At 44.7% G+C, this 12203-nt stretch overlaps 1 protein-coding gene across 1 annotated transcript; it reads left to right on the top strand.

Annotated features, from left to right (window-relative positions):
- Positions 1-597: 597 nt before the first annotated feature.
- LOC310747998 (uncharacterized protein) lies at positions 598-11311 on the top strand. The gene is made up of 8 exons (XM_083583500.1): positions 598-708; positions 1632-1681; positions 2767-2865; positions 3988-4264; positions 6236-6382; positions 6541-6670; positions 8493-8685; positions 11014-11311. The coding sequence occupies exons 1-7, from the start codon at positions 672-674 to the stop codon at positions 8659-8661; spliced, it is 909 nt and encodes a 302-aa protein (XP_083439626.1). The 5' UTR covers positions 598-671; the 3' UTR covers positions 8662-8685; positions 11014-11311.
- The last annotated feature ends 892 nt before the right edge of the window (positions 11312-12203 follow it).

Genomic DNA, 12203 nt, shown 5'->3' with positions numbered 1-12203 from the left:
CTGCTATTGAAGCATCCTGGTCTTCCATAACACCTCAGCAGTGCCACAGGCTGATCACATCCATGCCACGCCGCACTGAGGCAGTAATTGATGCAAAAGGGGCCCAAACCAAGCACTGAGTACATGTGCATGCTTCTACTTCTCAGAGGTCCAATATTGCTCTATTTGCAATCCTTTTTTTGCTGATTTGATTTAATATTCTAATTTTCTGAGATTGTTAATTTGTGGTAGGCTTGACATATCTCGCTTTGCATGTCATGAGTCTATCTCATATATTAGTTTCACCTTTTAAGTTGAATTACTGAAATAAATGAACTTTTCCACGATATTCTAATTTTCTGAGTTTCACCTGTATTTTGTAGCATACCATGTGTAACATACCAAACACATGTTTAAATCTGAACTCTCTCAAAACTAAATCTCGCCTATTCCTTCAAATGCTACCAGGAGGAGAATTTTTGACTTTTGTCATTGGGTGGTGTCTCTTCTGGCCTGAGGAACCATGGAGGAGGAAAGAGTCAGGGCCATTTTGTTTCCGTGGCATCAGATTGCTTTGGAACATGCTAAGAGCTCCAATACCTCATAAAGGGTGAACATTCTTCTGCCTCTCCAGAAAGAGTCCAGCCTTATACTCTTGGCCTAGCAAAGCCCGGTCAAGCAATAACACCACGATGCCAGAACAGCAGCAGTCAAGACCCCAGCTCAGAGGTAACGGCTCTTTCGCTTCCTTAGGGTGCGAGGGCTGGCTAGCAACAAGGTGCTGAAGTGTCCCCAAAGCCCTCTTAGCTATAGTGTGAAGTCACTGGTGGTGACTCTCCATCGCCATACGCTCTACCATAGTCAACTTCTTTGTGGTGCCAAAGCTCACCTGGCCATAGAAGACGTGCAAGTGTTAGGCCCAGGAGGAATTCTGAAAGGGCTTTTCAGTTAGGGGTAGTAGACACCAAGAAGGGACGCGGGTGGCACTGTGGTCTAAACCACTGAGCCTCTTGGGCTTGCTGATCAGAAGGTTGGCGGTTCAAATCCCCACACCAGAATGAGCTCCTGTTGCTCAGTCCCTGCTCCTGCCAACCTAGCAGTTTGAAAGCACGCCAGTGCAAGTAGATAAATAGGTACCGTTGCAGCAGGAAAGTAAACGGCGTTCCCGTGTGCTCTGGTTTCCATAAGTTGTTCCATTGCGCCAGAAGCGGTTTAGTCCTGCTGGCCACATGACCTGGAAAGCTGTCTGTGGACAAATGCTGGCTCCCTCAGCCTGAAAGCAATATGAGTGCCACAACCCCATAGTCGCCTTTGACTGGACTTAACCGTCCAGGGGTCCTTTACCTTTACCTTAGTAGACACCACTCTTACCACTACCACTCCCCTCCGGGAGGTGCCACGTCCAGCCTCCACCTCTTCCCTGGTGCCCTTCACGCCACTTGGCGTCCTGGCGCCCCACGCCACTAGCCTCTATGGTTAAGACGCCCCTGCCAAGAGCTCTCATCTAATCCGACAGCGGCTAAAGAAAGCGCACATTCCAACATCAGCAAAGTTCTGCAAACCATCACCAGGCACATTTTGAACTGTGGTAAGTCATACAACAGGGGGCGGAAATCCCTTCATGGCTCCGTTGCCGTTTTTCTTTCTTCCAGAGAACCAGTGCAACATGACGGACATAATGCAAAGAATTGCCCTTTCCAAGGTAAGACATAAATTGGTGTTTTTAGACCTTGTGCCCAAGGTTGAAGGTTCAATCTCTGTAGGGGACAGGTGCATATTCCTGCATTGTGGGGCGTGATTCCTTCCAACTCTATGATTCTGTGATGCTAAAACAGGCCAAATTTTCAAAACCTACTTTAGGGAGATTGAAGGTAAAACGCTTGCTAGGCATATTTAAAACAGGGAATCACTCTCCTGGGTTGTTTCTACCCAATTCGCCATGGTGCTGCAGATGTCCAAGGCATAGCTGCCAACTTTTCCCTTTTCTTGCGAGGAATCCTATTCGGAATAAGGGAATTTCCCTTTAAAAAAGGGAAATGTTGACAGCTACGGTCCAAGGTGCGGGGAGGCTCAATCACATTTTCCCCCCATGTGCAAAAAACGACACCCCACCCCACCCCCCAGATTTCGCCAAAATTGCTGTTTTCATGCACTTGTTGCATTGCACACTCCTGTACATCAACCCCCGCTTTTGATTATAGGAGGTAGGATAATGCAATGCTACATTAGGTGGGATAGGTGAATACTAAGGGGGAAATGGCTCGGTTATCTTATGCTGTTTGTTTACACTAGGGACCCCATTTGTTTGACACCCTTGCTTTAGAAGCAGACAGCAGAAAATAGGAAAAATGCAAAATCCGTCACTTGTGTCTCAGGAAACTTTAGCACAAGCTTACCTGGCTTAAAATAATTGGGGAAATCGAGTGGTTTGGAATATGTGGATTTCCCTTTCTATAGACTTGGACTGACATGGCTGCTAATGTTACAAGCCTTGCTCTTTTTCTCCATGGCTGCTCCTCCCACACCAGTCTAGGCATGTGGAAAAAGGCTTCTTTTACCCCAGTGGTTTGCCTTCCTTGCAAACCTTCCTTCCTATTCTCTCTTTGCAAAGGGGAAAGGGGGAAAATTTGTGTGTCATGGAAGAACTTAATAATAATAATAAATTTTATTTATATCCCGCCCTCCCCAGCCGAAGCCGTTCTGCTGATGCTTTAGTGAGCAACCCAACAATGGAAACTGTAATAATTTGAACGATCCTTTTCTCCCCCTTTCTCCCCCAATGCTCAGCCCCCTGTGAACAAGGATATGTACAACACCTTATACACTAAGGACTACATACACTATGATGACTATCACTACCAGGTGCCGACAATGGATGCCTCACAGGTAGGCAACGTTCTTCTCAACCGTTTTCTGATTTGATCCCAGAACGCCCCACTTCTCCTTAGGACGTCCCTATTTTCATCAGAGAAATGTTGGAGGGTATGGAGTATGTGACCCCTGGGCCAAGGAGATATGTAACTACACAACCTTTGGAAGGTATCTGAAGGCAGCCCTGTACCTCGGTTTACGAACAGTCCTGTTTACGAACTATTCAGTTTACGAACTCCGCAAAACCAGAAGTAGTGTTCCGGTTTGCAAACTTTACCTCAGTCTATGAACGGAAGCTGAATAGTGGAAGGGCACTGCTGGCAGGAGCCCTCGTTAGGGAAAGAGCGCCTCGGTTTAAGAATGGGTTTGGTTTAAGAACGGACTTCGGAACAGCAGCAAGAATACTCATCGCAAAGTATTGGAAGACAGAAGATCTACCCACCGTGGAAGAATGGCAGATGAAGGTTATAGATTATATGGGACTGGCAGAAATGACCGGCAGAATCCGAGACCAGGGAAAAGAGACGGCGGAAGAAGATTGGAAGAAATTTAAGGACTATCTTAAGAAACATTGTAAAATTATTGAATGTTAGAACGATGTTGATTCAGAAATTAAGTGGTTATAAGCTGTAATGATTATGTAATCAAGAAAAGAAAGGTCAAAAATTATATAGAAATTAGGGGAAGGATTTGCTGAATTGAATTAATTAGAGATTGGAATACAGAAAGGGGAGGTATGAGGAGGTCGGGAAAGTAAGTTTTATGAATATAAGGGATTGAAATTATACTTGTTGTTGTATGTGTTTTGTATGTATTTTTGCTGTTTCTGTTTTTTGTTTTTTCTATTTTATATAAACTTTTAAAACTTTAATAAATATCTTATAAAAAAAAAGAAGAACGGACTTCGGGAATGGATTAAGTTCCTAAACCGAGGTACCACTGTACAGGGAAGCTTTTAAATGTTTTGTTATGTTTTTATATATGTTGGAAGCCACCCAGAGTGGCTGGAGCAACCCAGTCGGATAGGGCATGCCTATTTTCATCAGAGAAATGGTGGACACTGAGCACTGTGTGTGCAGGAAGTTACTAATGAATCTTCCCAGCCAGATCCACAGCTTGTGTGAATTGTTTGTGCAGATGCTGAAACTGGAAGCCCAGCTGAAGGCCAAGGAGTTCCATACACCTGTTGAGCCTGAACCTGTGAAATACGTTGAAGCAGCTGGCTGCCAAGAAGTTCGACCACCTTATCCTATGGACCTGGGCCGGAGGCTGACCACAAGCCAAGCGGCTCCACCACCATTTCAGCAGGTCCAAGAAGATCCACAGGTTTGCCACCTTCTTCCCAAGCAAAACGCAGTACAGAAGATGGAGGCGGAGAGACTAGCTCAGCAGGCAGATGCATGTATTCCGCCAGGTAAAGAGTCCTGCAGTTCTTTGCGGCGTGAGTCTTTAAAACTTAAGGAGATCACTGTGAGATCCAGCCAAAGCCACATCTAAACCAGCATTCTGTTCCCACAGTGGCCAGCAAGCATGACCTGAGCACTGTAGCATGCATTCTCACATTCATGATCTCCAGCGACTACCTGTAATACTGGAGGCAATATCATTATGTATTATATTATTCATTTCATTTCTATACCGCTTCATATTTTTAAGGAAAACCTTTTTAAATTAAAAAAATAATTTTAATTGTTAAGTGGGGGAAAAGTCAACACAATATATTTCACCATTTATAGCCTCCATAAATTTGGCTACCGTATTTTTTGCTCTATAAGATGCACCCGACCATAAGACGCACCTAGTTTTTAGAGGAGGAAAACAAGGGAAAAAAAATATTCTGAATCAAATGTTGTTGAAGAGGCTTTGCGCGGCTATCCCTGAAGCCAGAACAGCAAGAGGGATTGCTGCGCAGCGATCCCTTTCGCTGTTCTGGCTTCAGCGATAGCTGCGCAGCCTGCATTCGCTCCATAACACACACACACATTTCCCCTTACTTTTTAGGAGGGGGAAAGTGCGTCTTATAGAGCGAAAAATACGGTAATTCTGTTTTCAACCTGTTCAAGTTGGTAGCCATGACTGCATCTTATACAGTGGTATCTTGGGTTACAAACACTTCGGGTTACAGGCTCCGCTAACCCAGAAATAGTACCTCAGGTTAAGAACTTTGCCTCAGGATGAGAACAGAAATCGGGCACCGGCACAGAGGCAGTGGGAGGCCCCATTAGCTAAAGTAGTACCTCAGGTTAAGAACAGTTTCAGGTTAAGAACGGACCTCCGGAACGAATTAAGTTCATAACCAGAGGTACCACTGTAGTAGCGAATTCCATAGTTTAAATATGTTTCTTGCAAGAAGGATAGGGTAAGTGAGATATAGGGTGGATCTACACAGGGGAAAAATACTATGAATAAGCCAGAAATTAAATTGCTGTAACAAAAGAGAGAGAAAAAAAACCCTATGTAGAAATTGCATAGAAAAATTGTTTGCTCTCTGGTGTCATGTGGTGCTGCATGTTTATAATGCATTCAAAGCGTTGTTTTTTGACTAAGGTAGCTGAGTCCATAGAAACGAAGTCCTCCTGGGAAGCTAAACCTTTCCTCTGAGTATGACTGATTCTTTGGTGACTAACAGGCAATATAGTCTGCCTTTGGGGCATGAGTGAAGAACAACTAATTTTGCAGTGTCTTTCAAGACAACAATGCCCATTTACACCACAAAGAACTCATAACCCGCCTACTTTCAGCAGCCAGAAACACCATAACCAGACACTGGAGAGACCTGTCAGGAGTAAGCATGGACCAATGGTACCAAATAGTATGGGAAACAGCCTTATTAGAAAAACTAACCAATAAACTGAAACTGACACGGGGACAAACAGAAGAGGACGCCTTTACCCGGGTACGGCTCCCCTTTATCACATACACAGCCCAACAAGACAACGACAATAATCCACCAACAGCATACAAATCAATATGGCTAACCTGACCCAAAACACCCACCCACCCCACTCACACACAAAAACAAAGACCACCACAGCCAACCACAAATGAACAGCCACACCCTAGGCCAACCCCAACCTCTCTCACCACCAAAGAAACACAAATGAACAACACGAGCAACACTGACACCAAACCCTACATACATTAAGCAAAATAGGAACATCGCCACCCGACCCCACCCCCACCCATCTTCCCTCCCTCCCCCCTCCCCCCCACAATGTCTCAACAAATGAAACTGATTTGTAAAAATGTTACATGGAAAAAATACGAGAGACATTTACAAATACTTCTGTAAAACAAGAAAATCTTTAATACAAACAAACAAACAAACAAACAAAACTAATTTTGCAGTTCCTGTCTTACAAATGTGGACTTGCTCCTTCCCCAGATCAAGTACCGTCTCCTTGCGTCTGCCCAGAACAGGGCCAGAATTGGAGCGACTATCAACAGTTTCTCTTGGAAACGCAGCGAGCTACTCAAATGCAACTTCGTGAAATTAAGAAATCACATGTGGGATCTACTGTGTTTCAGCCAGGTCAGTTCAGTTAAATTAAACACACACAGCCGCTTGAGGATATTTTGGTAAATATTCCCAAAGAAATACAAGATGATGTATAATACTCTTAAAGACAGCAGAAGACATACAAACTGTGCCAACGCCATTTGGTGGCTGAATATTCTCTCTTTTCATAGAAGTTTATCCCAGGACTGAACCAAGTACTTACCAAAGAGATTACGTACCCTGGCCCAGACTACGAAGTGGATTTTGTAGCGCAAATAGGAATTTCTCCAATCTTGTCTTTGATGATGGCTACTACACTGAGTAAGAGTCTTTGCAAATACTTTATTGGTGTGGTGGTGGTGGGGGGACTAAGGGAAGCAACAGAACAGTAACATTTACACTCATACATTACATTACGGGTCTCAGGATCCGTTCAATGCAAGGTCTCTTCTGTTGGCGGTCTGCGTGTCCAAAGGGGATGGACAATTATAAGATGTACAGTGGTACCTCGGTTTTTGAGCGTCTCGGAAGCCGAATGTTTTGCCGAAAACCTGGAAGTAAATGCTTCCATTTTCAAACGTGCCTCAGAAGTCAAACAGCTTCCACTGTGTGTTTTTCAATTTTCTCAATAGAACCTGCAGCCAGCCCTTTGGGCCTCGGTTTTCGAACATTTTGGAAGTCAAACGGTCTTTTTTTTTATATAAGATATTTATTAGCATTTTCCATTTTATACAACCAACAAAAAAAGAGATTAAAAAGAAAAAATAATAAAAACACATAAAGTTCAAAGCTTATTTTTCAATCACATCTTTCCCTGACCTCCTCATACCTCCCCTTCTTGTATTCCAGTTCGAATTGTTTATCCAGCAAATCCTTATCTCCCAGCATTACAATTAAACCCCTTATTTTCTGTCCATCTTCTTATATTATTGTAACTTAAACTCTTGGTTATATACAAAGAAAAAAGGGACCATTTTTTCATAATCTTATTACCATTACAGCTAGAAACCAATTAATTTCAATCCTGCATCATTCAACATTCATTAATATTGCAATATTTTTGTAGATAGTCCTTGAATTTCTTCCATTCTTCTTCTGCCGACTCTTCTCCCTGGTCACGGATTCTGCCAGTCATTTCTGCCAATCCCATAAAGTCAATCAACTTCGTTTGCCATTCTTCCAAAGTGGGTAGATCTTGCATCCTCCAATACTTTGCGATGAGTATTCTTGCTGCTGTTGTGGCATACATAAAGAAAGTTCTATCCTTTTTTAACACCAATTGGCCGACCATGCCCAAGAGAAAGGCCTCTGGTTTCTTCAGGAAGTCAAACGGTCTTCCGGAATGGATTACGTTCGAGAACCGAGGTACCACTGTCCTTAAAAATGCAGTAAATTCTTCAAACCACTGCATAATGAATGGTGGGCATTTGTCCTTCCAAACTCAAATAATTGCAGCCACAAGGGCTTACACCAGGGGTCAACAAACTTTTTCAGCAGGGGGCTGGTCCACTGTCCCTCAGACCTTGTGGGGGGTTGGACTATATTTTGAAAAAAGAAAAAATGAACGAATTCCTATGCCCCACAAATAACCCAGAGATGCATTTTAAATAAAAGGACACATTCTACTCATGTAAAAATCACACTGATTCCTGGACTGTCCGTGGGCCGGATTGAGAAGACGATTTGGGCCAGATCCGGCCCCCGGGCCTTAGTTTGCCTACCATAGCTGTCAACTTTTCCGTTTTCTTGTGAGGAATTTCAGGGAATTTCCCTGTAAAAAAGGAAAACGTTGACAGCTATGTTGCCTACCCATGGCGTACACTGTATTTCTGAAAGAGGCATTCTCAGCACTGTGTTGCCAGAATCCATCTGAACTAGTCCATCAATTTAGCCTTAAAACTCCACCAAAAGGCTGCAGAAATTAAATAGCCCACTTCCAGAAGTTACTGGTGCTGGAGCCATATTCTTCATGCAATGGGATTCCATGAGCGACAGTACAACTGAGCAGAAGGCTACAAAGTTATCTGACTTAGCCACATGGCTTCTAAAGTTAAGAGGGCACACACACACACCCCGGATTCTCCATTTTATCCTGCCATGACTCTCCCTCTCTCTTTCTCTCTCCTCCCTCCCCCCAATACAGAAACCCCTGGGTATCAGAATACATGGACAACTACAATATTTTCTTGAAGAAGCTGAACTGGAAGAATCGGAACCCTGTGTCATCTTTCTGCTCAGCAGTCAAGCCCGTAACCAATTTCTGTCACCGGATGCCCTCTCAAACACCAATAGCAGTGAACACAGCACCTTGAAAGTGTACAGCGATAGTTATTATGGTATGCTCTAAATTGGACCCCGTGGTATCAGGGGTACCATTGCCAACAGCAATTGAATGTAGGGGTCCAGCCCACAGTGTGTGGATTTGGCTGTCTACTCTACCTACAAAAGAGGGCACAGACTTGCATAAAATTCTTGTGTTCTTTGCGTCTTGTGCAAATTTGTGTCCTCTTTTGCAAGCAGGGTGAAGGGCTACCTGCCCCCGCCCACCCAGTCCCGGATTTACGTACTGTATAAGCTAAACAAGCTATAGCTTAGGGCCCCACTCTCTTGGGGGCCCCCAAAAAAAATTTTAAAGGGGGAAAAACTGGATGCATATTTTCAAAATATAAGATAAAAAAACAAGTAAAATGGCTTTAGATACCTATTAGGTCCACAAATTACCATATAGCATATATTCAACACAAAAAACAGCAGCAATTTGTTGTTGACAAAGGACAGCTGGACATATAAAGGGCCCCATTACCATCAGTAGATTAAAGGTAAATGTAAAGGGTCCTCTGACCGTTAGGTCCAGTCGCGGACGACTCTGGGGTTGCGCACTCATCTCGCTCTATAGGCCGAGGGAGCCGGCGTTTGACCGCAGACAGCTTCCAGGTCATGCAGCCAACATGACTAAGCCACTTCTGGTGAACCAGAGCAGCACACAGAAATTCCATTTACCTTCCCGCCGGAGCGGTACCTATTTATCTACTTGCACTTTGACATGCTTTCGAACTGCTAGGTTGGCAGGAGCAGGGACCGAGCAACGGGAGCTCACCCCATCACAGGGATTCGAACTGCTGACCTTCTGATCAGCAAGCTTAGGGCCTTATCAAACCGAAATCCGGCCCTGCCCCACCCCCAACTAATCAGTGGCCACATCCAAGTAATAAAACATCAGACAGACAGTGTGCCACCAGGTGAAGCTTTTTCTAGAATTATTTCCATACGAGAAAAAGGCTAATGTGTCAAATTTCTGCCTGTTTAAAGACATAATATCCCTGCTTTCTCTATGTGCCAACCCTAAATCACGTAAAGAATTCTAGAAGTGGTAAAACAGTTGTGATATTGTAGATCAGGGGTGGGAAACCTATTTTGGCTCTGCAGGTTGGGCAAGGCTATCCACCTGTCAGTCATCTGGCACCACAATAATGTGATTGGGTGCTTTGAAGTCCCAAAGTCAGAGCTTCAAATCACCACACACAGCCCAGTTCGCCCTATATGAACTGAAATGCAGCTAGCCTTTAAAATCTGCACGTCTCCAAATTTTGCAATGCAGTTCTCCAAAAAATAATGTGTGAAAAAAATCTGTGAAACTGCATCTAACAATGAACATATCAGTGAAAGTAACATGCAAAATACAGCACTTAAGGGTGGAAAAATTAGAAACAGAAAGAAACAGGGATGGACAAATCTATCCATCTCTGCTCCCAAGTGAAACTTGCATAGGAGCATTTTGTAGTGAAACGTTCACAGAAGGTATGAGGATTTCTTATCTGGAAATGATCCAGCTGTACTAAAATCATTTAAACTATTGCTGGGTCAAAGGAAATCTCAGCAGTTCTTGACACTTCAGTCTTTGGGTTTGATTGTGAGGAGATACAGCAAGCAGATTCTTTTATATTTAAGCATGTATGTCTTATGGGACGCGGGTGGTGCTGTGGGTTAAACCACAGAGCCTAGGACTTGCCGATCAGAAGGTCAGCGGTTCGAATCCCCATGATGGGGCGAGGTCCCATTGCTCTGTCCCAGCTCCTGCCAACCTAGCAGTTTGAAAGCATGTCAAAGTGCAAGTAGATAAATAGGTACCACTCCGGCGGGAAGGTAAACAGTGTTTCCGTGCGCTGCTCTGGTTTGCCAGAAGCGGGTTAGTCATGCTGGCCACATGACCCAGAAGCTGTACGCCGGCTCCCTCGGCCAATAAAGTGAGATGAGCGCTGCAACCCCAGAGTCGTCTGCGACTGGACCTAGTGATCAGGGGTCCCTTTACCTTTACCTTTACTTCCATAAGGAGGGGGCATGATTCTATGTATGCCTTGATGGTTCATTCCACATGTTAAAGTGACACAGAAAGAGATGGATTCATCAACCCCTGGCTCAATTTAGCTAGCACGAATTTGTCAAATAATGTATTGAAGCCCTCTATGCCAGTGATGTCACATCTTGTGGCAGTGGGTTCCATAAGTTAATTATGTAATAGGTGAAGAAGAACTCCCTCTCTTTCCTGCATAGAGCTCTGCATTTTTTCCCATTATGAAAGTTATTGTTTTAGCTTCTGGAAGTATCCATCCCTGAAATGCACCCTAGATATATTTATTTTATTTTTTCTTTCTTTCTGGTTCTAGTTCTGCAAGCAACACAGGATACCAGCTATGGACATTTGGACACAGGACCTTGGAGGCCTGAAGACCTGTTAGATACCAGAGACAGTTGTTTATATTTAGTGTATTTTTACATTTGTGTATATCATAGCAGGGATATGATATACCTGCTTACCAAAGTAAAACCAGAGCCCTAATTTGAACGGTGCATTGAAATGGACAGTACCACTGTGCAATGCATGTATCTTAGAATCAATAATCAAAGATAGAATTGTTCAGGTCACTGTGCCTTTTAAATAAACAACAAATGGACAAAACAAAATGGGATGGCCTCCTGAACTCATTTTGCATAAGACTTGTGTTTGGCCACCTAAATGGTTCTCCGTGACTAGCTTGGGTTTTTTAAAATGAAATTGTTCTGTTCTTATTTTTAGCTCTAAGTCACCTTGAGTCCTGGTCAGGGGAAAAGGTGGGCTAATACTAATACGAATAATAATAGTCCCCCCCCCCCATTCAGCATGCTTCTAGGAGTTCTCTGAGCCTTGCATGTTGGACTCTCAAAATCCATTCAGAATACCGTATTTTTCGTCCCATAGGATGCTCTGTCCCATAGGACGCACCTAGTTTTTTGGGGGGGAAATAAAGGAAAAAATTTTTTCCTTTATTTCCCCCCCAAAACCAGGTCGGGGAAACCGAACCAGGTCGAGGAACAGTGGGATGGCGGCGCTGCGCCTCCTTGCTGTCCCCCAAGCTTGTGGGGCTGGCCGATGTCTGTCCGGCGCAAGAGGCGCAGTGACGTAGCGTGGGGGGTGCAGGGGGGGCCGGCCGCACCGGGCGCAACATCTGGGGGGGCGCTCGCACTCGCAGCTCTCTGCCCCTACCTGGCTCACTCACTCTCTCACTGCAGTGCTGGCTGTGCGAATCCGATCCGAGCCGCCGGGTTGCCGCCCACTGTGGAGGGGGTGGGTGCCAGGCGTGCGGTGCGGAGAGAGAGCGAGGGACTATCTGGGGGAGGGACAGTGCAGCGGCCGCCCAGCGCAGCGCTGAGCGCGGGAGAGAACCACACCAGACCAGCCCAGGCAGCAGCAAGAAGAAGCTGGCAGCGGTGGCAGGTTAGGGGTTAGGGGGCGCAAATTACTTGCCTTGCCCCGGGTTAGGGGGCACAAATTACTTGCCTTGCCCCGGGTTAGGGGGCGCAAATTACTTGCCTTGCC

The sequence above is a fragment of the Podarcis filfolensis genome, assembly GCF_964270895.1.
Source record: "Podarcis filfolensis genome assembly, chromosome: 13".
In the NCBI taxonomy this organism is placed as follows: Eukaryota; Metazoa; Chordata; class Lepidosauria; order Squamata; family Lacertidae; genus Podarcis; species Podarcis filfolensis.
The sequence above is the reverse complement of the archived record's forward strand: the minus strand, read 5'-3'. Positions and strand labels throughout refer to the sequence as shown.